The sequence below is a fragment of the Rhinolophus sinicus genome, chromosome 14, assembly GCF_057876585.1.
Source record: "Rhinolophus sinicus isolate RSI-liver-muscle chromosome 14, RSI-T2T, whole genome shotgun sequence".
NCBI classification, from domain to species: Eukaryota; Metazoa; Chordata; class Mammalia; order Chiroptera; family Rhinolophidae; genus Rhinolophus; species Rhinolophus sinicus.
This window is the reverse complement of record NC_142514.1, coordinates 100,603,751-100,629,628: the sequence shown is the minus strand read 5'-3', so window position 1 is coordinate 100,629,628 and position 25,878 is coordinate 100,603,751. Positions and strand designations below refer to the sequence as shown.

Below are 25,878 nucleotides of genomic sequence, written 5' to 3'. Positions count from 1 at the left end.
GGAGCCAGGGGTATGTGGCTCAGTCCACACATTGGCAGGTGAGTCTGTCATTTCTACCAGGTGAGTCAACAGAGATGGAACATTCATTTATTTGGGCAAATCTGTTACTGTTGGAGTCGTTCTGAGAAACCCAGCATGCAGTGGTCCACCCCTGGGGGCTGGGGGGAGAGGAAAGGCTGATGAAAGCAGCAAAGAAGGAGAGAAGAGGTGGCAGGCTGGACCTCCTGGATGCATGGCTAAGGGAGGGGGGCAGGCCTGCGGATAGGCAGAGGAGCAAAGCAGAGCCAGGACAGATTCCAGAGGCTTGGTTTTATTGTCCAGGTTTTTTTCCTCAATGAGATGCCATTAGCTGTGGTGGCACTATGCATGGTCATAGGACAGAGCAGAGCTGCCGAATGGAGAGCTGGGTATTGGGAAAAGCCATCTCTCAAGGTGTGTTCCACTCATAGGTCTCACTCCATGGCCCACCTCAGGCCCCCCAGAGGTCCCTGAGAAGGCAGGCCTGTGGTGCGGGGCTTGCCTGAGGCTCGGCTGGGGCTGACACTGACTGGAGAGGGAAGGGAGAGCCTCCTGGAGAAACTTGGGCCAGACTGCATAGCTCTGGGGCTCCCCCTGGCCTGCCTTACTGCCTCCAGGTCAGAGTTCCAGAAGATCTTAGGAGCTTGGGACAGCTTGGGAGGGGGCTTTTCCTCCTCTGCCAACGTCTCAACTGCTGGTTCAGGCAGTGACAGTAGGCTCCCATTTTTAGCCTCCTCAGGTGGGGAAGGATGATGGACCATCCCTTCTAACCCCTCTCCAACCCTCCATTAGCACTGCTCCCCAGGCAGAATCTGCATTTCCTCTGGACCATGACCAAGGGCCAAGGCCCCTAGGGGACTTCTGCAGTGGTAAGAAGACAGCTTCTTGGCTATGGCAGAGTGCTCCTGGAGATGCTTCGTTCTCTTTTCACGTGATGGACCCCAAATGCTTGGCAGTGCCCTCACATCCAGGGTCTTCAGGTGCCTCCCTGCCTGCTGAGGGATATGCTAGGCCCAAATACACTGCATCCCCTCCTCATCGAGGTCTCTCCCAGGCCTCTGGTTCTGGTGGGTAAGGATGACCCCCCCCAGTGACTGGTACTCCTCCATCCTACAACCCCTCCCATGCCCTCACTCTTCATCACGCCCCCAACCCTGGCTTCCCTTTTCACAAATCTCCAAAGAAAAGGAAGGATATGCCCTAAATAAACTAGACAGAAGCAGCCCTGGAACAAAGAGGACAAAAAGCCAGTGGCGTGCGGAGAGGATGTGAGGTGGCAGTGGGGGAGTGGGAATATAATGGCATGCAGCACTGGGGTTCCTTATGAGGGGTGTGTTCCCCATGTCCCCCCTCCTCTAGGTGTGTGAGGGAGGGGGGTGAGGGTGAGGCAGCTCAGAAGTAGGATCTCTGGACTGGGCCTTGTGGCTTCCTGTGTCCTCCGTGGGCCCAACCAGTTACAGGGAGATGAAGTCCATGCCCTGCAGAAGGGGCAGGGAGAGCAGGGGCAGCAGCAGCCACGAAGTGTTCTGGGCCAGCAGGCTTATGCCCCCACACTTGACCAGCTTGTCTGTGGAGAGAGAATGGGGTAGAGGGGTAGGGCGGGAATGAAGAGGGACCAGGACTCAGGCAGCCACAGGCCCAGAACAAGGGCGCATTTCCTTGGGGGAGGCAGGAGCCATGATGTCTTAGCTGGAACCAGAGCCAATCTGGTCTAAGAGAACCAACCAACCATCTTTCCCATTTGCTCGTTCCTGAGCCCTTGAACAAACATATCAAATCTTTACTAAGCATCCTCATAAGAAAACTGTGGGTGAGGTAGCTGGTGAAAACCCTGTTTTCCAGGTGGGGAGAAGGAGGACTGGGGATGCCAAGTGATTTGCCTGCAATCATGGTGGAAGCCTCTGCTACACCATTCTGCCTGGCTGTCCCCTTAGCCCTTCCCCCGTTCACACTGAAGGCAGTTATTCCTCAGTGCACAGACAGCAGTTCGGGGAAGGGGAAAGAGGTTATGGGGCCCTTCTCCTCTCTGGCCTAACCAAGGGGAATGCCTGCTGTCTTAGGCAGCCCGTTCCTCCCCAGCCTGCCTCTCTCAGCTCACTGCCCTGCTGGGGGTTTGCCTCACCTCTGAGCACAGTGACATTCTTGCTGAAGCTGGGTTGCTGGCTAGAGAGGCGGAGTTCACATGTGTACAACCCTTCGTCCTTGGTGGTGAAGCCAGATAAGTAGAGGACCTTCATGTTGTATTTGTTGGTGAAGTTGGTTCGGGAGCGGTATGTGTGCTCAGGCACCCCCACAGTGCTAACGAGCACGTGCTTTTTTGAATCACGGGTCAGGCTGAACTCGTATTGGATGGACAAGCTGGCGGTGGTATTCTCATGGCGGCAGTCCAGACGAAGACTCTGGTCCACCAGGCAGGCTGTCAGGCTGGTCACCTTCTGCCCACTGGCCACCTGCAAGACTGGCAACAGCAGTAACCCCTCTGAGTTGGGAGGAATTGTAGAGCAGGGGCCTCCCACCCACATTAATAGTGGGGAAGGGCCTGGCTAGGGAAGGCACAAGGATCTGCTCTCTGAGCACCTTTCCCCACCGCAGAAGTCCCTGAGGGCCACTCCAATTTCCCTGCTGCAGACTCCAGCCTCCTTCCCTCAGCTCCTCTAGTCCTGGGTCCCACCACTGTGTCCCAGGGCAGGAGACCTTGGGGACTTGATGCAGGTTCCTGTTCCCATTCAGAGATTCCAACTCAGTACGGGGTAGGCTTAGTGAAATGTGTTTCCAAAACCACCTCAGACAGTCAGAAGATCAACTAGGTTGCTCCGCTGACTTAGTGATGAAAAACAGCCCCCTCTCCCTTAGTCGCCTCTACCTCTGAGGACATGAGGACGAAGCTGCCTTCTTTGAAGGGAAGGAAGCCACGGTGTTTGGATCCCAATCCTACCCCTGCCCAGTACCTGTTAGCAGGAGAGTGATGCCGATGGCGGGGTTCATGGTGCTGAAAGCTCAGTTCTGGACCTGGGGGTGAGAACAGGACAGGAATCAGCCACAAGAGGAGGCACACTTCCTGCCGAGGGCTGGGGGCCCCTGGGAGACATGCTATAATGGCTGCAGCGGGCATCCCAGCCCTTCTCTGTAACCCTCTCCCCTCCCTGCTTCTCAGTGAGTGGGACATTGCCACATGTTCTTTTCCCCTCAGGGAAAGCAAGAGGGGGAGGGAGAACACACCCTATGATGGTGTGTGTCTGTAGTGAACACTAGCTGGATCACTTTGACTGACTTTACCATTTCCTTTTCAGGAACGCAGGAGCTTCCTATTTTGTAATTGTTGTAGAATACATGTAACACAAAATTTGCCATCTTAACCATTTTTAAGTGTACGGTTCAGTAGTGTTAAGTTCATCTACATTGTTGTGCAACCAATCTCTAGTATTATCTTGTGATACTAAAACTCTCTACTCATTAAACAAAAACTGCCCATCCAGGGACTTCTATTTCTTGTTCAGAAGAAAATCCCCAGTGTCCAAACAGTTCCTGGCACATAACAGATGCTCCAAAGATATTGAATGAATGAATGAATCTGAGCTTTAGATACCCACAGGGGTTGTGATGTCATTAAGAAAAAAATGACAAACATCTGGCACTATGCTCCCTAGTAATTGGTCCACACATTAATTTCCCTTCTCTTAGTGACTGTGTTTAGGGATGGTGTCGGGTGTGTGTGGCTAAGGTACTCCAAGATTGGACTGTACTTGGCACGTGCAATGGATGTTCCCAGATGTGTGTGAGGGAAAGTAACAGTGCTCTCCTATTGCATATGTTGTCGCATTGCATAGAAACCAAGAGGTTTCCGAATGCCCAGCTCTCTGGGCAGGATTCCTGATCCTGCCGTTTTCCAGTCTGGCTTCAGCAGCCTCACTGCCTAGGCTCTCTGCCCTGTCTTTATTTTGCAGGCGAGTCTGGACCAACATCCTGGCGAGGTGGCTCGGAGCAGGTATCTTCGCCTGTCTGCCGCGGTGCTCGCCAGGGAGAGGCCACAGGAGTGGCGCGCGCGGGCGCGTGTACGCCAGGCCCTGCCCTGGTGCGTGAGCCCGGGTGCGCAGAGCACGCCGCTCGCGGTGTCCAGGGTTCCCGGAGCTCTGTCCTGTGGCGGGGCGAGGCTGGGGTCCCGCGGCGTCTGCGGCTACCATTAATACCCCCTGCGACCCCTGCCTAGAGGGACTCGGAGGAGTTGTCGGAAAAGAAAGGGGGTCGGCCTCTGGTTTTGATTGTCGGACACTGAGTTACCGAGGAGGGGTGCGAGCTTGGATCTAGGAGGGGAAACCGCGGCTAAAACGAGAAAGGGAAATGGGGCTGGGGCTGGAGGGGGATGTGGAGCCAAAGCGAAGGTTAGACAGCGGTGGGGGAGGTACAGCCTGTTTTCATTTCCTTTGGCTTAGGATCTTCTCAAGCCAGAACCCAGAGAAGCTCTGCGCTCCCTCCCTCTACAACGCCAGTTCGACTAGCCCCACCCTTGCTCCTTTTCCGTATTCCAATCTTCTCCTTTCCCAATTGAGGCACCCCTTCCCCCTCTCTCATTTTCCAGTTCTCCCCTCCCTACCTGCGGCCTTCCTCCTAGTCCCCGCCCGCGGCACTGCGGTTTCCCGTTCCTCGGATACCCCGCACCCAGCCCGCCGCGAGATCGGTCACACGGCAGAGATTCCCTCCAGCTTGCCATCCTCTGTTCTCTACCCCCAATTCCAACGCTCCCGTCCTCTGCCTTTTGCCAGCTGGGTTTGGGGACTTCTGGGTGGAGAGTGGAAGCCTTGGCGCCCTTCCTCCCGGTTCTCTTCTAGCGCCCCAGCTCCAGGCAATCATCCTCCCCCGCAGCGGGCGAAATCCCCCGCTGAAAGGCAGGGTGCGATGCAGCCGCTGGCCCACAGCGGTTGCGTCTGGCTCCCGACCCTGCCGGCTCCAGACCCCACCCCAACCAAGCACTGCGCGATTCCTTCCCAGGGCGTCCTCGGACCGTTTTTCGAAGCCTCGGATAAGGAGGGCTTGCAAGGGCACCTGAAGCCTATCCCTGCGCCCCGATCCCGCCCTGACTCCGGCTCCAACCTGGGCTCCGGTCCTCCGCTGCTGCAGCCTCCTCGAAACACACCGCCGCCTCCAGTTGCTGCAACTTGCCGGGCGCCCGCAGTTTTCACTAGGGGTGGGAGAGGAGGAGCAGGGGGCTCGACCAATCAGAGGCTGAGGGGGAGCGAGAAAGGGTGGCAGAAGGAGGAGGCGGCGGCCGGGTATTGGTGTGGGAGAGTGGCAGTATGCCGCAGAAGGGGGACCTCACACTGTGGCTGACAGCCCTGGCCAGGGACACCGGGGATTTGGGTGGGGCAGCACAGGGGCCGCCTCCCGGAGTCCCTCAATGACTGCTTCCCTTTTAAGGCTTTAACCCTTTCTTCTGGCCTAGGGTTCCGAAGCCTGTGGGAAAACCAAGGGATGAGGAGTGGAGGATGGAGGCCAGTAACCGGTTTCCTCAGACAGTATGCTCCCCTCCTCGTTTCCTTTTCAGCTGGAGCTCACCTCTGTAGGCTCCGGTGACAGGTTTTGGAATTGGTATTTTCCGGGCTTTCTCCAAAGGAAGATGGTGGGGTGCTTTTCCACATTGGAGCAGCCCTTCAGAAAAGCAAGGCAGGCACTGCGCCCGTTTTTTTCCCTGTCCCCAGCCCTGCCCCACCCCCTTCTCCATCCTAGAACACCCAGCCCTTTAGGGGCTTTCTGCTTTGGGGCACTCAGCCTCTCTTAGTTCCTGGGCCGGCACCTCCTGGAGCAAACAGCTAGAAGGTTCTTCTCAATTTGTAGAACTTCCCCCCGCCCCACCTGCCCAAGTCTCTGAGTATTGTATCTGCTTGGTCTTCAGACAAGAAAAGGAGTGCTGCTATCAACCATCCACTGTAACACTGTGCGGGGCATACTGCATCCATGCCCACGTTGGCCCCCTCCCCCAAACAGTCTGCCGGGTTCATGGGTAGTAAGTGGGAGAGCTGGCCACCTGGGCTGTAGAACTCCAAGTCCTCAGTGCTGAGCCGCTCCACAGCTGCGTCCCAGCCTAGTGGGAGGGGAAATTGTGAAACTGTGGGACAGGAGACATGGGACCTACTAGAAAGGAGACCAAACGTTTACGCCCTTGTGGCACCTATCGTAGCCCCATCAATTTGATGTCAGCAGAAGCTCTTGGGTCTTTTTCTTTTTACAGCCAGTGCTGATGACTTGTCTCTTCCTTCCACAGGTGAGGTGAACTTTTTTGAACAATGGATTATTTGATTGATGTGTATTCTCATGGCTGCTTTGTGAATTCTGGTCAGGACATCCTGTGGGCTGGCCCCGCCTCTCTGCAGTCTGCCTGCCCATTCTCCTATTTCTTCATAGAAGTCAGCCCTGGCACCTTTGCTTCAGTTTCCATTAGTGTAATGGCACTGTTGGAAGCCATCCCTGGGCTAACAAGTGGGAGATTCACTTCTCTCTCCCACCCTTGGAGGTTAGATGGTCTCCCAGCACTTAGAGTGATGGAACTTTCTAGCTGGAATGAGTCTCATGTGTGGTCAAGTCCAGGGGTCATTCACTCTGATAAACAACAGGAGCTTTGGGGGCACTTGAAGAAAACGCAGCTGCCCCTGCCCACCTGGGATCTCTCCCTAGTATAGCAGTAGAGCTGTCTGAATGTGCACTTTTTATAGCTCCCCAGAGTCTGGGGACTGAGCACACTGGTCTGGTAAGACCATCGTCTTCACAGATCAGGTAACTGGGCTTCTCATTGTCTGTGGGGTAATTTTTAAGGCCTTGAATGTCCTGGCCTGTGGCTGCTGACTTCTACCACTGCCTCATATTTCCCATTCATCTTCCTGCTGCATTCCAGACACTCTGGGCTCCTCCCTGTTTTTCCATGTAGTATGTTTTTTTCCTTCTTAACAACTTTCTGATTCTAAGTCCAGGGATCTTTCCTATCAGAACACAGTTGCTTTAGCTTAGGGCCTAACCTTCCTCTCTCTCTCTCTCTTTCTCTCTCTCTCTCTCTCATGCACTGGAGACAGTTCCTTTTTTTTTTTTTTTTTGGAGGGGGTGGATATCGAGAGGCCCCCTAATTACAGAAGATATCCGGCCTCTGGCTGGTATGCTCGGTTTCCACTCCACAGCCCAGTCTCTGAGTGTTGCTGGGTGGAAGGCCTAGCTGTGCTATTTTGATAAGGTTATGAGGACCTGGCCTACTTTCTGGGTCCCCAAGCACTTTACTTCAAGAAGGGAGGGGAATATGGACTCCAGAGGCAATTGTGTATCTGCTAAAGCAAGGTCGCTGGCTGGATGGAGTTAATAGCTCAAATGAGATGATCCAGGAACACAGGGTGGTGAAGGGGAGGAGATTTAAAAATTCCCGTTTACTAGTGGGACAGAATCAAAATGCTGAAAACAAGAAGAATTTAGAGGTATCTACCGAAGGCAAGATTTCCTGACAGGCTACCCTTTTGGTCCCTTAGATCTTTCTTCTTCCACCATCTCTAATTGAGACACATGAGATAAAAACTCCTCTAAAAATGCACAGTCCTGTAGGATGACTAAGGGAATACTACCTATTCACTCTTTTTATTCATGGATTTCATCAGATTGTCTTTATAGAATCACAGAGGTGGCATAAGCCATCCCATCATTTTAGAGCTGGAAACAGAGGCCCAAGATGGCTAATGATTTGTCAAAGGCCAGACAAATACTTTGGAGCACAGCCAGCACTAACTAGATTGCAGATTTCTTGACCCGAGTTACCACGCTCCCCATTGCTCCCAGGGTGGGTCTTCAGACTCCTGCTAGACTAATTTCACTGGTCCATGGTGAAATAAGAAAAATAAGGACAATGTGGGATACTCTGAACATAGCTGTCAGGTTGCCACTTTGTTCCGATTGCCTCCTCTTCACTTTGTTGATGAGGGGGGATTCCCATTCTAGGGTTTTAGAGATGGCTAAACACATGACATCCGACGCTGGACAGATGAAATTAATAGCAGTTTATTAGTGACATAGCTTGATAAGTGTTTGTACATTGGGACTTGCCTTTTTGGAATTCAGTTGCCGTGTGAGGAAGTTTGAGCGAGCCACATGAACTGAGGAGCCTGAATTTATATAAGCTACCATCTGAGATCAGCTAGTCTTCATTTCACCTGCCACATGGTCACAAAAGCATGTGTAATCATAACTGATGGCTTTCGAACATCAAAAGCTCTCCGCATACCCACCGGGACACTGCGCCCTGTGACCTAGACGAACTATTAATAGAGGAGAAGCCCGTCTCCCAGGGAATCCCCCCATTGTGTGAGAAGTTGGAATAGTGCAGAGAAAACATAGCACTACCGTGTGGGAGAAGAAAAATAAGTTGCAGTTGGAGAAATAATAAAACATTCTACCAACAAGTACTGGCAAACAAAAGAAAGACCGCTTTCTATCAACCTATTGCAGAAGTCACTCCTGTAGATGTCTAGGAAGAGAAATAGTAAACCAGTAATCGCCATGAATAACCAAGGCAACAAGATAGCTCAGAAAGAAAGTGAAAAATCTCCAGAGAAGGCACTTAAAGATACAGAAATATGTGACTTAAATGACAGAGAATTCAAGATTGCAGTTCTGAAAAAACTCAACGAGATACAAGAAAACACAGATAGGCAGTTAAAGGAACTCAGAAACTCAATCAAAGAACAGCATGAGCATTTTATGAAAGAGATTGAAATCTTAAAAAAGAACCAAATAGAATTTCTGGAGATTAAGAACTCAATAGAAGAAATTAAGAATGAAATAACCAGCTTAGGTAGTAGAGTTGACCAGATGGAGGAGAGAGTCAGTGACATCGAAGATAGAAACCTGGAAATGACACAGAGAGAAGAAGAAAGAGACTTGAGACTTAAAAGAAATGAAAGAACTCTACAAGAACTTTCTGACTCCATCAGAAAGAGCAATATAAGAATAATGGGCATACCAGAAGGAGAAGAAAGACAGAAGGGAACAGAGATTATATTCAAACAAATTGTCGATGAGAACTTCCCAAATTTGTGGGCAGAACTGGACCCTCGAATCCAAGAAGCAAATAGAACACCTAGTTACCTCAATCCCAACAGGCCTTCTCCAAGGCACATTGTATTGAAGCTGTCTAAAATCAACGACAAAGAAAGAATCCTCAAGGCAGCCAGGGAAAAGAAGACGGTAACATACAAAGGAAAGCCCATTAGATTATCATCAGATTTTTCAGCAGAAACTCTACAAGCCAGGAGGGAGTGGAACCAAATATTCAAACTATTGAAAGAGAGAAATCATGAGCCAAGAATAATATATCCAGCAAAGATATCCTTTAGATATGAAGGAGGAATAAAGACCTTTCCAGACATACAGAAGCTGAGGGAATTTTCTAATACACGACCTGCACTACAAGAAATACTAAAGGAGGCTATTCGACCACCATCAACAGGGACAATTTGTGGCAACCAAAACTCAAAAAGGGGGAGAGTAAAGGCCTGAACCGGAATATGGGAATGGAGAAAGTAAGCGTGCTGAAGAAAATGGAATACTCTAAATATCAAACTTTCTTTTACATGAACTTAAGGGTAACCACTCAATATGAATCCAGAATTGAAATATATACTGAAATAAAAGAAGAAACAGAGGGAAACATCGTAGAATACCACCACACAGAAATAATAGACAACAACAAAAAGGCAAAGAAACAATGGAGACACAGCCTTACCAGAAAACTAAAGATAGAATGACAGGAAAGCCTCACATATCAATAATCTCCCTAAATGTAAATGGACTGAACTCACCAATAAAAAGTCACAGAGTAGCAGATTGGATCAAAAAACTAAACCCAACCATATGCTGTCTCCAAGAGACACATCTCAGCTACAAGGACAAGCATAGACTCAAAGTGAAAGGGTGGAAATTGACACTCCAAGCAAATGGTACCCAGAGAAAATCAGGTGTAGCCATAATGATATCAGATGAAACAGACTTCAAGGTGAAAAAGATAACAAGAGATAAAGATGGACATTTCATAATGGTGAAGGGGACTGTACAACAAGAAGACATAACAGTCATCAATATTTATGCCCCCAATCAGGGAGCACCGAAATACACCAAGCAACTACTAACAGAACTAAAGGGAGAAATTGACCAAAACACAATTATACTAGGGGACTTAAATACATCATTGACAGCTATGGATAGATCATCCAAACAGAAAATAAATAACGAAATAGTAGCCCTAAATGACACATTAGATGAAATGGACATAATTGACATTTATAGAGCACTTCATCCTAAAACATCAGAGTATACATTCTTTTCTAGTGTACACGGAACATTCTCAAGGATAGACCATATATTGGGACATAAAATCAGTCTCAACAAATTTAAGAAGATTGAAATCATACCATGCATATTCTCTGATCACAAGGCTTTGAAATTGGATATCAACTGTAAAAAGAAAGCGGGAAAAAACACAAATACATGGAGATTAAACAACATACTTTTAAAGAAGGACTGGGTCAAAGAAGAAATTAGAGGAGAGATCAAAAGATACATAGAAACAAATGACAATGAAAATACATCCTACCAAAATTTCTGGGATGCAGCGAAAGCAGTTTTAAGAGGGAAATTTATCTCATTACAGGCCTATCTCAAGAAACAAGAAAACTCCCAAATAAATAACCTCATGTTACACCTTAAAGAACTAGAAAAAGAAGAACAAGTAAAACCCAAGGTCAGCAGAAGAAAGGAAATAATAAAAATTAAAGCAGAAATAAATGAAATAGAGAACAAAAAGACAATAGAAAAAATTAATGTGACAAAGAGCTGGTTCTTTGAAAAGATTAACAAAATTGACAAACCCTTGGCTAGACTTACTAAGATAAAAAGAGAGAAGACACTGATTAACAAAATCAGAAACGTAAAAGGGGAAGTTATCACGGACACCACAGAAATACAAAGGATCATCCAAGAATACTATGAAGGACTATATGCCACCAAATTCAACAACCTAGAAGAAATGGACAAGTTCTTAGAAACATATAGCCTTCCAAGGCTGAACCATGAAGAACTGGAAAATCTAAACAGACCGATCACCAGTAACGAAATTGAATCAGTCATCCAAAACCTTCCCAAAAGCAAAAGTCCGGGACCAGATGGCTTCACTAGTGAATTCTACCAAACCTTCAAAGAGGATCTAATACCAATTCTGCACAAACTCTTCCAAAAAATTGAAGAAGAGACAGTACTCCCTAACTCATTTTATGAGGCCAACATTACCCTGATACCAAAACCTGGTAAGGACAGCACAAAAAAAGAAAACTACAGACCAATATCTCTAATGAATACCGATGCAAAAATCCTAAATAAAATTCTAGCAAATCGAATACAACAATGCATTAAAAAGATTATTCATCACGACCAAGTGGGGTTCATCCCCGGGGCACAAGGATGGTTCAACATCCGCAAATCCATCAATGTGATACATCACATAAACAAAATAAAGGACAAAAATCATATGATTATATCAATTGATGCAGAAAAAGCATTTGACAAGATACAACATCCATTTATGATTAAAACTCTTAATAAAATGGGTATAGAAGGAAAATACCTTAACATAATAAAGGCCATATATGACAAGCCCTCTGCTAATCTCATAATTAATGGAGAAAAGCTGAAGCCCTTTGCTCTGCGTTCAGGAACACGACAGGGATGTCCCCTATCACCTCTGCTTTTCAACATAGTGTTGGAAGTCCTTGCCAGAGCAATCAGGCAAGAGAAAGAAATAAAAGGCATCCAAAAAAAAAAAAAAAAAAAGTCATAACTGATGCCACATAGAACAGACATGAACTGCCCCAGATAGCTTACTATGGTGGTCCTAAAACCTGTATAAAATTTTTTGATATTCCTCCATCAAGAAATGAAGTCTATGTCTTCTTAAATCTCAATACTTTAACCAATAGAGTATGGCAGAAGTGATGATAGAAGACTTGCATTTAAGTCTTAAAAGGCCATATAGCTTTTACTTTGTTTGCTGGAACACTCACTCTTAGAGCCATCCTGTAAGATGCCTGACTACCCTGAGACTGCCATGCTGTAAGGAAGCCCTACTCACATGGAGAGGCATTGTGTAGGTACTTTGGTCGACAGTCCCAGATGAAATTAGCCTTCATAGTCATTTCAACCCAGGCTTCAGACATGTAAATAAAGAAGCTTCCAGATCATCCTAGTCCCAAGCTCTTTGAGTTGTCTCTTCTGGCTGTTTCAGTTTTCATGCTGGCCCCAGATATTATGGGACAGAGACAAGTCTTAATTCCTGACCCATAGAAGCCATGAATTTAATAAAACAGTGGTTGTTTTAAGCTGTTGTTTTAGGTGATTTGTTATGTAACAGTAGATACCTGATACATGTGTGGTGCTGTCTTAAAAGCCTAAACATGTGGCATTGGCCTTGAAACTGGGTGGTGGGTGAAGGCTTGAATAAAAAGCAGCGAGGAGACTGTTGTACAGGCTGGAGGAACAGTGAATGAACTGTTAGGAAAGGATGGAAAAGTAGTAAGGAAACGCTTGGAAGCTGCATCACGGGTGATTCCGTTACACAGTGGTGAAACATTGGTGAAAATGTTGCTGTGGTAACTTAGGAGATAGAAAACGTGTCTAATGAATTTGTGGATTTTGCTGAAGAAATCTAGAGATGGAATGTTGGAAATGCCATTTGGGTGCTTCTAGCTGGCATAGGTATTTTCAGAGAGGGATGAGCTAAATAAGGATCTGTCCAGTTTGCTGGACTGGAAGAAAAAACTCGTTCTCATTTCCCATCTCTCCAGCAGGCAACAGATTCTCAAAGTAAGAACTGGTCTAAAGGTAAAGATTAAGTCAAGGGTATGATTGTAGAATCTTTGTTAAGACCCCAGGGAGATTTAAGATGGTGCCTAGGTTTCTAAGAATATTAAGGATGTTGTGTCATAGCCCAAGTAGCATTTTCTTGAAATTAATTATTTGTGTGGCTTTTGGTGCATGAAGCAAACCCAATAAATACAGAAAACCCAAAAAGTTTTAAAGAGTATTGTATTGGCAAAGACTCTCAGTTTCGGCTAAAATGGACTAAAACAGTTAAAAATGAAAAGAGGCCTGGGGTGGGGGTGGAGAGGGAGGGGTCAGCCCAACATTCTATGGGCAGAAAGCTGGCTAATATTCACACAGGCCTGTTCTTACAGAAAAGAAAATCCTCTCAGAGGGCAGAACTAAGAGCCCAGAGGGGATAACTAGAAGCCAAGGAGAACTGGCCTCTATTCAAGCAACACTCCCTGCCTCCAGAGTAGAGGTCCTGAGAACCTCTAGTCAGATTTCAGAATTGCTTTGCATCAGTGATTGCAATGTGCCTCCTATTGCCCCCCCCCCCTTTAATGGGAGCATCTATTGAGTTTTTTCTGTGCCTGTTTCACCATGTATGCTGGGAACATGGGGGGCAGATATCTAGTCTTGTTAGTTCACAGGTCTCTGGATGAAGAAGAGCAACACCTGAGGGTTGTACCCCAGGAGATGCAGCCACAGCCGCACCTGCTGCACACTATGAGAGCATGGATTTTGAGCATGGTGTCATGATTAGATACTGCTTTGGGTGTTTGGGAAGGGTGGGTATATTTTGCATGTGGGAATGCTGTGCATCAAGGGTAAGGGACAGACTGTGGTTGATTGCTTTGTTAATGGCCCTCCAGTGAGTCAAACTTCTCCCACATTGGTTCTGGGCTCAGCTATATGACGTGCTTTCACCAGTGGGACTTCAGCAAATGTGATGCAGGCAGAGACTTCATAAGTGCTTGCCCATTAGGGCTTGCTTCGTAGAACTTAGCTGTCATGTGAGGAAACCCAAGCTAGCCACCTGCAGACACCTGAATTGAAGTGCTGTAGCTGACAGCCCACCCAATTGCCAGACGCTGAGTACCCCTTTAGGATCATCCAGTCCCTAGTCCCCTGTCAGCTCACCACAAGCGCATGGATGAGCCAACTTCCTTTGGAGCACAGGTGAGCCTCCCCAGCTCATCAGTGACCAAGCTGCTGACTCACAGAATTGCTGTTGCCTTCAGTTAATAGTCTGAGTGGTTTGTTACACAATAGATAATAAACCAGGTGAAGAGAAAGAAGGGCATTTAAGGTAGAGGAGACGGCATGGACAAAGACATAGAGAAAGAGCAAAGCAAAGTGGCTGTGGGAAAATATAGGTGGTTTGGGGTTGCTCGAGGCAGTGAATATTAAGAGGGGACACTGGATAAATGGGGAAGAGCCAGTGGAGGAAGCCCTTGTCTGTTTGGACTGGGTAATGGGGAGTCAGCAAAGTTTCACACTGAAATGGTCAGATAGATGTAGTCTTCAGAAAGATAACTCTGGAGGCAGCATGGGGGATGAACAGAGGGCCACATGGACCCTCTCCTGCCCAGCTGGTTCTTTACTCTTGTAATATTCAGAGCAGAGCTGAGGAGGTAGAAGGCGGTACAATGGAGGAGCAGGTGGTACGATGGACACTTCCTTGAAGTCAGGGTCTGTGTTTGTCTTGCTTACTGTTGTATCTCTGGGGCCTCCTGGTCCTGGCACAAAGTAGATTCTCAATAAATAGTTTTGAATGAACGTAAGAATTAAAAGCAATCAACTACTGTAGGTGCTGCCCATGAAGCAAAAAAAGAGGGCAGTCCAAGGAGGGTTTGAAAGAAAGCAGTCGTTATTTTTCTGGAAAGAAGAAGAAAGGCATTTCCAACAAAGGCAGTCTCAGAAGCAAAGGTGTGGAGGCGTGAAGTGTGTCTGGGAAACTGCACATTCTGAAGTTCCATGGTTTGAACACGGAGTGGAAGGAGGGATGGTGCCTGAGACGTGGCTATAGAGAGAGAAGGAGCCAGATCACAAGAGACCGGATTTATAAAGCTAAAGAGTTTAGACTTTATCCAGTAAGCAGTGGGGAGCCATGGAAGGCGCTACAGCAGGGAGAAGTGTGATGAGACTTGCATTTTGGAGACATGAGTGGGAACTGAGGCAACGGTGTGGGATTGGAAGGATGCATAGGGGTGGATGTAGAACAACTGGGAGCCCAGGCAGTTCAGTTGAGGGGGATGAGGGCCTGAAATGGGGCAGGAGCAATGGAGCTGGAGGAGCTGGGATGGATGAGGGAGACCCGTGTCAGATAATTCATAGTATATAGGCACTTCCTGGATGTATTGGTGAGATATCACTAGAACTCCTAGGTTTCTGATCTGCTCTGAAGGATGAGAAGAGATGAGGTGGCTTTGGGGCAAAAGATCAGGAGCTCATTGTTGGCCATGTTGAGCTTGAGGTACCTGTGGGACATGCACATGGAGAGGTCCAGCTTGGGGCTGAGGAGCAAGGTCTGAACGGAGGGTAGATATCTGGTAGGTGTTGGCAAATAGGTCGTAATGAGCACACAGGGAGCATTGCAGACCTAGAAGAAAACAGAACCCAGAACAGGACCTGAAGGAGCACTGCTATTTAGTGGAGCGGCGGCGGCGGCGGCGGTGGCGGCGGCAGCAGCGGAATGTGAGAAGTACCAGAGGGATAGTCGAACCAGGAGAGAGCCACACCACGGAAACAGGCAAGTTTCTGTGACGGAGTGGCCAGTGGTGTCAAGCAAAGGCTGAAATGTATTCATCAGCTTTAGCAACAAGGAGGTCCCCTGGTGAGGACAGTTTGACAAGCGAGTGAGAGCTGAAGCCTGACGTCACTGTTTAAAATACAGGTTCTATTATTTAGAGACGGCCAGGCCGACAGGTCAGAAGGTGACTGCCATTGAAAAGACAGTTTGTTACAGTCTCAGATCCCAAGAGGAGGGTCACACCACCTGTGGGGGCGGTGCACGCTGGGAAGCACGAGGGTCGCTCAGGAGGCAGAGGGAGAGGGGCAAATTGTGGGCAAGAGCCTTTTTCTAGTTTCTGTGGGAAGAAATGGATGAGGCAAGATAAACAGATTTCGGAGTGGCTACTTTGAATAATTTCAGTGGGCTCTGGAGCACAGGGATTGTCTCCAGTTGGCAGGATCTGGCCCTGGGATGATAAGGACAGGTGGCGAATGGCCTGGACTGTTACCGCCTGAGGAAGAAGATGGTTGAAGGTGTGGGCTCCCTCAAATCAGATTGGTTACTTAGATTGGTTAAGTTAGATTGATTGGTTTGCATTTGAAAGGTGCACTTGTGGGTGAGTGTTTTACTCTAGGAATTGGCTAGCCCTGGGCACGTTATCACCCCAGATATCCAGGCATCAGAATACAGAAAACAAAAGAGCTCATTCATATAGATATGGGTTGGAGAGTGAGTAAGGAGAGGAGGCTGAGGATGTGAGCGCTAAGTAAGGGGCTGCTTATAAGATGGGCTCCCTCTTAAGTATGGCTGGAGGTGGGGATGTAGGTTGCTAGCTTCTCTCAGGGTAGCTGAGAGCGGGCTAGTGCCTTTCATTAATGCTAGGACCTGACTTCTGGTAAGATTTTGCTCCTGCCTGTCTGCTGGGAAGCCATGCCAGGCAAAGATGCTCGATGGCATGGGCTATGGGGCTGCTTTGGCTTCTAGCCTCAAACTGAAGGTTTTGGCTTGGCTGAGCTCAGCTCTTCCCAGTCCGTACAAAGTCAGGGGAGGGCCAGCACAAGCTGTCTAAGAGGAGAGAACAGCCCCCTGAGTCCTGACTAAACAGCCCCCTGAGTCCTCCAGTAAAGGGAAAATGAATCAGCAAATTTTTGGCACGTATAGCTGTGCCTAGGGATAAACAAGACTCATCCCTGTGGAATGTGAGCAGAGTTAGCATTTTTTTTTTTTATTATTGGCTTTTACGGAAAAAATTTGAGGGAGAAATCTCACAGTTGCTGAGACCATCTCCCCTTCAACTTTCCAGAGTCAGAGTCCATCTTGGGTAAAACTGCTTTGTAAGCAAGCTGCTGCCTCCTGATTTACAAGCTCATAATATTCCCAATGCTTTCTGAAGAGGCTGACAATTATCCAATATCCCTTGCCAGCTGGCTTCAGCCAATAGAATTGCAGCATGCAAATGAAGCATCTTGCAGTTGCTCTGGGTCAGGCTACTCCAAAATGAGGGGAAATTCACTCAGATGGAGAAAAGGGAAAAAAAATCTGAAACATTTTCTTTATGGTAGAGGCATTTCTGCTGATTGCTGGCAGGAAAGAAAGGTGGACAGTGTTGATGGGTGTTCTTTTTTCCGAAGTGCATTTAAATTTAAACTAATTAAAAAAAATAAAATTAGAAATAGAGTTCGTCAGTCACATTAGCTACATTTTAAGTGCTCAATAGTCAATTGTGGCTAATGGCTACCATGTTGGACAGTGAAGATATAAAACATTTCCATCATTGCAGAAATTTCTATTGCACTGCATTATTCTAGAACTTGGTCCCATCATATTATTATTTAATTTTTTTATATAATTAAAAAAGTTCAATTACATGATGTATAATATTATATTAGTTTCAGGTGTACAACAGAGTGATTACACATTTATATAACTTACAAAGTGATTACTCCAGTAAGTCTAGCACCCATTTGACACCCTACATAGTTATTACAATATGATTGACTGTAATTCTTATGCTGTATTTTACATTCCCATGACTGTTTTCATAACTGGCAATTTGTACATCTTAAACCTTTCTCCTTTCTCACCCAGGCCCCCAACCCTCCTCCTATCAGGTTACCATCAAAATGTTCTCTGTATCTATGAGTTTCTTTCTGTTTTGTTTGTTCATTTATTTTGTTCTTTAGATTCCACATATAAGTAAAATTATATGGTATTTGTCTTTCTCTGGTTGACTTATTTCACTTAGCATAATACCTTCCAGGTCCATTCATGTTGTTGCATATGGTAAGATTTCATTCTTTTTTTACGGCGGAGTAATATTCCACTGTATATCTGCACCACACTTTCTTTATCCAATCATTTATTGATGAGCACTTAGGTTGCTTCCATATCTTGGCTATGGTAAATAATGCTGCAATGAACATAGGACGCATACGAGTATATCTTTTCGAATTAGTGGGATTGCTGGGTCATATTTTAGTTCTATTTTTAATTTTTTGAAGAACCTCCACACTGTTTTCAATAGTGGCTGCACTGATTTGCAATCCTACCAACAGTACATGAGGGTTTCTTTTTCTCCACATCCTCACCAATACTTTGTTGTTTGTTGATTTATTGGTGATAGCCATTCTGACAGGTGTGAGGGGATATCTCATTATGTTTTTTATTTGCATTTCCCTGATGATTAGTTATGTTGAGTATCTTTTCATATATGTCTATTGGCCATCTGTGTGTCCTCTGGAGAAATGTCTGTTCAGGTCCTTTTCCCATTTTTAAATCAGATTGTTTGTTTTTTGTTGTTAAGTTGTACAAGTTCCATATTATTTTGGCTATTAACCCCTCATCAAATGTATCATTGGAGAATATCTTCTCCCATTCAGTAGATTTTCTTTTTATTTTGTTGATGGTTTCCTTTGTGTAAAAACTTTTTAGTTGGATGTAGTCCCATTGGTTTATTTTTTGTTTTGTTTTCTTTGTCTGGGGAGACATATCCAAAAAAAAAAAAAAAAAAAAATACTGCTAAGAGCTATGTAAAAGAGTTTACTGCCTATGTTTTCTTCTAGAAGTTTTATGATTTCAGGTCTTACATTTAAGTTGTTAATCCATTTTGAGTTTATTCTTGTATATGGTGTAATAAAGTGGTCTAGTTTCATTTATATTGATTATATGTACATGTATTTTATTCATTATATGTGTCTGTCCAGTTTCCCCAACACTATTTATTGAAGAGACTGTCTTTACTCTATTGTATATTCTTGCCTCCTTTGTATTAGATTAATTGAGCATATAGGCATGGATTTATTTCTGGGCTCTCTGTTTTGTTCCATTAATCTGTGTCTGTTTTTTTATGCCAGTACCATGCTGTTTTGAGTACTATAGCCTTGTAGTACAGTTTGTATCAGGTAGCATGATACTTCCAACTTTCTTCTTTGTTCCCAATATTGCTTTGGCTGTTTGGGGTCTTCTGTGGCTTCATATAAATTTTAGGATTATTTGTTCTAGTTCTGTGAAAAATGCCATTGGTATTTGGTAGGGATTGCATTAAATCTACAGATGGCTTAGGGTAATATGGACCCTGTAGATGTTGGCTGAAAATAAGGCCTCCCCAGAAATGTCTCCCTGACTCTCCTACTTAAAGGAGAGCTAGCCCCAAGCCCTATCCAAGTTATCTCCATAATTTTCTTTCCTTCCTTCCTTCCTTCCTTCCTTCCTTCCTTCCTTCCTTCCTTCCTCCCTCCCTCCCTCCCTCCCTCTCTCTCTCTCTCTCTCTCTCTCTCTCTCTCTCTCTCTCTCTCCTTCCTTCCTCCCCTCCCCTCCCTTCCCTTCCCTTCCCTTCCCTTCCCTCCCTCCCTCCCTGCCTGCCTTTCTTTCTTTCTTTCTTCATATTGATGTTTAGTGATGTTAATTCTTCCTATCCATGATTGTGTTATATGCTTCCATTTATTTGTATCTTCTTCAGTTTCTTTCTTCAATGTGTTACAATTTTCTGAGTACAGGTCTTTTAACTCCTGAGTTAAATTTATTCCTAGGTATTTTATTTTTTGATGAAATTGTAATTGCAATTGTTTTCTTATTTCTCTTTCTGATAATTTGTTATTGGTGTATAAAAATGCAACCAACATCTTACTATTAATTTTGTATCCTGCCACTTTTCTGAATTTATTATTAGTTCTAATAGTTTTTTGGTGTACTCTTTAGGGTTCTGTCTATATAGTATCATGTCACCTGCAAATAATGACAGTTTTCCTTTCCAATTTGGATGCCTTTTATTTCTTTTTCTTGTCTGATTGCTGTGGCTGGGACTTCCAATACTATGTTGAATAAAAGTGGTAAAACTGGACATCCTTGTCTTGGTCCTGATCTTAAAGAAAATGCTTTTAGCTTTTCACTGTTGAGTATTGTTAGCTGTGGTTTTGTCATATATGGCCTTTATTATATTGATGTATGTTCCCTCTATTCCCATTTTGCTGAGAGTTTTTTTTTTAATCATAAATGTATCCTGGATTTTGTCATATGCTTTTTCTGCATCTATTGATATGATCATATGGTTTCTGTGCTTCATTTTGTTTGTGGTGTATCATGTTATTTGATATGTGGATATCAAACCAACCTTGCATACCAGGAGTAAACCAACTTGATCGTGGTGTATGAACTTTTTAATGTATTGCTAAATTCAGTTTGCTAATATTTTCTTGAGAGGATTTTTGCATCTGTGTTCATCAGGGATATTGGCCTATAATTTTATTTTTTAAAATTTTATATTTCTGTTTGGTTTTGGAATCCGGGAAATGCTGGCTTCATAAAATGAGCTTGGGAGGCTTTTATCCTCTTGACTTTTTTTGGAATAATTTGAGAAGGCTAGGTATTAATTCTTTTTTGAATATTTGGAAAAAATTCACCTGTGAAGCCATCTGGTCCAGGACTTTTGTTTGTTGGGAGTTTTTTGATTACTGTTTTGATTTTGTTAGTAGTTATTGGTCTGTTCATATGTTCTGTTTCTTCTTAATTCAATCTTGGAAGATTGTATGTTTCTAGGAATTTATCCATTTCTTCCAGAGTGCTCAATTTGTTGGCATATAATTGTTTGTAGAATTTCCTTATAATCTTTTATATTTCTGTTGTGTCAGTTGTCACTTCTACACTTTCATTTCTGATTTTATTTATTTGAGCCCTGTCTCTTATTTTCTTCATGTGTCTGGTGAAAGATTTATTAATTTTGTTTATCTTTTCAAACAACCAGGTCTTGGTTTCATTGATCTTTTGTATTTTTTTTTAACCCTATTTTGTTTATGTCTACTCTGATCTTTATTATTTCCTCTCTTCTACTCAGTTTGGGCTTTGTTTACTGTTCTTTTTCTAGTTCTTTTAAGTGTAAGGTTAGATTGTTTATTTCAGATTTTTTTTTTGAGGTAGGTCTATATTGCTATGAATTCCCTCTTATAACTGCTTTGGCTGTAACCCCTAGATTGGGTCATTGTGTTTTCATTGTCATTTGTTTCAAGGTATCCTCTGATTTTTGCTTGATCTTGTTGTTAATCCATCCATTGTTTAGTAGCATGTTATTTAGTCTCCAGGTGTTTGTGTGTTCAATTTCTTCTTGTGATTGATATCTAGTTTCATATCATTGGGATTGGAGAAGATGCGTGATATGATTTCAATCTTCTTAAATTTATTTAGACTTATTTTGTGGCCTAGCATGTAGTGTATCCTGGAAAATATTTCAAGTGCATTTGAAAAGAATGTATATTCTGCTGCTTTTGAGTGAAATGCTCTAAAAATATCAATTCAATCCATCTGGTTTAATGTATCATTTAGATTATTTCCGTATTGATTTTCTGTCTGGATCATCTATTCATTGATATCAATGAGGTGTTAAAGTCCCCTACACTTACTGTACTACTGTCAATTTCTCCCTTTATGTCCATCAACATTTGCTTTATATATTTAGTTGCTCCTACATTGGGTGAGTAAATGTTTACATGAGTTATATCCTGTTGTTAGATTGATCCTTTTATCATTATGAATTGTCCTTTGTTTCTTGTTATAGCCTTTGTTTTAAAGTCTATTTTGTCTGAAGAGAGAACCTTGAAAGCAATAAGAGAAAGGAAGTTAGTTACCTACAAGGGAGCTCCCATGAGACTGCCAGCTGATTTCTCAACAGAAACTTTACAGTCCAGAGGGATTGGCAGGAAATATTCAAAGTGATAAAAATCAAAGACCTACAACCAAGGTGACACTACCTAGCAAAGCTATCATTTAGAATCGAAGGACAAATAAAGAGCTTCTCAGACAATAAAAAACTAAAGGAATTCACCACCACCAAACCAATATTACAAGGAAGGTTAGAGGGACTTCTTTAAGATAGAAAAAAAAAAGATAAAAAATATAAATAATAAAATACCAATAACTAATATCTATTAACAATTACTTTAAATGTAAATGTAACTCAATTACTTTATGTAATAACAATTACTTTAAATGTAAATGTTACCCAGTCAAAAGATAAGGTGGCTGAATGGATAAGAGAACAAACCCTTACATATGCTTCCTACAAGAGTCCCACTTTAGTTTGAAAGACATACTTATTGAAAGTAAAGGGATGGGAAAAGATATTTCATAAAAATGGAAACAAAACAAAACAAAAAAGCTGAAGCAGCAATACTTATACCAGACATATTAGACTTTAAAACAAAGGCTATAACAAGAGACAAAGAATGACCCAGTAATCCCACTTCTGGGTATTTATCTGAAGAAATCCAAAACACTACTTTGAAGGGACATGTGCTTCCATATGTTTATTGAAGCATTATTCACAATAGCTAAGACGTAGAGGGAACCTGTTTGTCCATCACAGACAGGATGAATGGATAAAGAAAAGGTTATATATATATATATATATATATATATATATATATATATTAGGTTGGTGCAAAAGTAACTGTGGTTTTTTGCAATTATTTTTAACCTTTTAAACCGCAATTACTTGTGCACCAACCTAATATATATGGGAGTATTACTCAGCTGTAAAAAAGAATGAAATCTTGCCATCTGCAAGAACATGGATGGACCTAGAGGGTATTGTGCTTAGTGGAGTAAGTCACATAGAGAAAGGCAAATGCTATATAGTTTATTTACATGTGGAAACTAACATAAAAACAAACAAATCTACAAACAAAACAGAAACAGACTCATACAGAGAACATTTTGATGGTTGCCAGATGGGAGGGAGCTTGCGGGGATGGGTGGAAAAAGTGAAGCGATTAAGAAGTACAAATTGGTAGTTACAAAATAGTCATGGGAATGTTAAGTAGAGCATAAGGAATATAGTCATAATATTGTTATAACTATGTTTTTGTGGTGTCTGATCGGTATTAGATTTATTGAGATGATCATTTCATAAGTTATATAAATGTCTAATCACTATATTGTATACTTGAAACTAATATAATATATGTCGATTGTAATAGAAAAATAAAAATATTGTTAGGGGCTGGCCCAGTGGCTCAGGTGGTTGGAGTGCCAAGCTCCTAACCGAGGTTACCGATTTGATTCCCACATGGGCCAGTGAGCTGCGCCCTCTACAGCTAAGATTGTGAACAACAGCTCTCCCTGGAGCTGGGCTGCTGTGAGTAGCTGGAGGTTGGCATGAGTTGTCGTGAGCTGCCGTGGGCTGCTGAGTGCCGCTGTGAGCAGCCGGTGGCCAGCGTAAGTGGCCAACAGCCAGTGAGAGTGGCCGGCAGCCAGCGTGAGCTGCCCTGGGCTTCTGTATGCTGCCATGAGTGGCCAGTGGCCAGCATGAGTGGCCAGCAGCCTTTGTGAGCAGCTGTCAGCCTGCGAGAGCTGCCGTGAGCTGCTGTGAGCGACCAACCGTCAACTGGCCACCAACTGCCTCAGCCGGGGGGAGTGCAAGGCTCATAATACCAGCATGGGCCAGGGAGCTGTGTCCTACACAACTAGACTGAGAAACAACGGCTTGAACCGGAGTGTGTGTGTGTGTGTGTGGGGGGGGAAGGCGGAAGAAAGGGAGAAAATGTTTTTTTAAAATAAAGTCTATAATAAAGTCTATTTTGTCTCATATAAATATTGCTGCCCTAGCTTTTTCTTTATTTCCATTTACAATTAAATATCTTTTTCCATCCTTTACTTTAGTCTGCATGTGCCTTTTGATCTGAAGTGGCGTCTTGTAGGCAGCATATGTATGGGTCTTGTTTTCTTCTGCATTCAGCCACCCTGTGTCTTTTGATTGGAGCGTTTAGATCATTTATATAGTTATCAATAGGTATGTAGTTATTGCCATTTTATTGTTTTTGTAGTTCTTCTTTGCTCCTTTCTTATAATTTTGCTATTGTCTCTTGTATGTTGGTGACTTACTGTAGTGTTGTGTTTGGATTTCTTTCTCTTTATTTTTTGTGTATTTCTTGTAGATTTTGGTTTGTGGTTACCATGTGCTTCAAAACACCAAACTATATGTATAGCAGCCTGTTTTAAGTTGATTGAACTTAAGTTGGAACACATTCTAAAATTACTACCATTTTCACTCACCTTCTCCATGTTTATGTTTTCATCATTATTTTTTACTTCTGTGTGTGTGCATTTGTGTGTATCCCTTAATTTATTATTGTAATTCCACATCTTTCTACTTTTGCCTTTTAACCTTTGTACTGGCTTTATAGTTGGTTGATCCACTGCTTTTATTATGTATTTGTCTTTGTCAGTGAGAATTTTTTCTTTGTTATATTTTCTTATTCATATTTTTTATTTTTTTTCTTCTTAAGTCCCTTTACCATTTCCAAAAATACTGATTTAGTGATGATGAACTCCTTTAGCTTTATGTTGCTTGGAAAACTCTTTATCTCTCTAAATGATAGTCTTGCTGGGTAGAGTAATCTTGGTTGTAGGTCTTTTTTTTTCATCACTTTGAATATTTCATGACAATTCTTCTGTCCTGCAAAGTTTCTGTTGAGAAATCAGCTGACAGTCTAATGGGAGCTTTCTTGTAGGTAACGAAGGGCCTTTTCTTGCTGCTTTTAAGATTCTCTCTTTGTTTTTAAGCTTTGGCATTTTAATTATAAGGTGTCTTGGTGTGGGCCTCTTTGGGTTCATCTTGTTTGGGACTCACTGTACTCCCTGGGCTTGTATGTCTATTTCCTTCACCAGGTTAGGGAAGTTTTCAGTTATTTTTTCTTCAAATTGTTTTTCAATCCCTTGCTGTCTCTTTTCTCCTTTTGGTACCCCCTGATGCGAATGTTGCTATGCTTGATATTGTCCCAGAGGTCCCTTAAACTATCCTCATTAAAAAAATATTTTTTTTGGGGGGGCGGACCAGTGGCTCAGTTGGTTAGAGCATGAGCTCTGGGCAATGGGGCTGCCGGTTCGATTCCCACATGGGCCAGCGAACTGCGTCCTTCACAACTAGAATGAAGTCAATGAGCTGCTGCTCAGCTCTCGGGTGCCCAGATGGCTCAGTTGGTTGGAGCACGGGCTCTCAACCACAAGGTTGCTGGTTGGACTGCCCTACCCCTGCAAGGGATGGCTGGCTACGCCCCCTGCAACTAACAACAGCAACTGGACCTGGAGCTGAGCTGCGCCCTCCACAACTAAGATTGAAAGGACAACAGCTTGACTTGGAAAAGTCCCGGAAGTACACACTGTTCCCCAATAAAGTCCTGTTCCCCTTCCCCAATAAAATCTTTAAAAAAAAAAAAAAAGTTAAAAAGTTATTTTTTCCTGTTCCAATTGGGTGTTTTCCTCTACCTTATCTTCCAGATTGCTGATTTGATCCTCTGCTTTACATAATCTGTTACTGATTCCATGTAATCTATTCATTTTAGTTACTGTATTCTTCATTCCTGGCTGGTTCTTTTTTTGTGGTTTCTATCTCTTTGTGTAAATTCTCAATAAGTTCATCTATTTTTCTCCTAAGTTCATTGAGCATCCTTATAAGCAGTGTTTTGAACTCTGTATCTGATAGATTGCTTGCTTCCATTTTGTTTAGTTCTTCTTTTGGAGTTTTGTCCTGTTATTTGAGACATGTTTCTTTATCTCCTCATTTTGGCTGCCTCTCTGTGTTTTTTTCTTTCTTTCTATGTATTAGGTAGATCTGCTACATGTCCCAGTCTTGATAGAGTGGGCTTATGTAGTAGGTGTCCTATGGGGCCCAGTGGCACAGTCTCCTTGGTCATCTGAGCTGGGTGCTCCAGAGGTGTCCCTTGTGTAGTTGTGTGTAAGCCTTGATTGCTGTTGGCATGTTAGTG

The 25,878-nt window shown here is 44.0% G+C and overlaps 2 protein-coding genes across 10 annotated transcripts in view; one reads left to right on the top strand and one right to left on the bottom strand.

The window, feature by feature from the left end:
- LOC109437220 (uncharacterized) overlaps positions 1–25,878 on the top strand; it is a 235,906-nt gene that overhangs the window by 43,177 nt on the left and 166,851 nt on the right. The window lies entirely within an intron of this gene.
- THY1 (Thy-1 cell surface antigen) lies at positions 66–5,347 on the bottom strand. The gene is made up of 4 exons (XM_019716308.2): positions 5,107–5,347; positions 2,967–3,027; positions 2,141–2,476; positions 66–1,585 (listed from the first exon to the last, which is right to left on the bottom strand). Exons 2-4 carry the CDS (start codon positions 3,001–3,003, stop codon positions 1,473–1,475), a joined length of 486 nt encoding a protein of 161 aa, XP_019571867.1. The 5' UTR covers positions 3,004–3,027; positions 5,107–5,347; the 3' UTR covers positions 66–1,472.

Excerpts from the sequence above, each read along its gene's own strand:
- THY1 (XM_019716308.2), bottom strand. The coding sequence starts at position 3,003 with ATGAACCCCGCCATCGGCATCACTCTCCTGCTAACAG. Across the intron at positions 2,477-2,966 it reads CATCACTCTCCTGCTAACAG|TCTTGCAGGTGGCCAGTGGG; the intron begins GTACTGGGCAGG and ends TGCTGTTGCCAG. Across the intron at positions 1,586-2,140 it reads GAATGTCACTGTGCTCAGAG|ACAAGCTGGTCAAGTGTGGG; the intron begins GTGAGGCAAACC and ends CTCTCTCCACAG.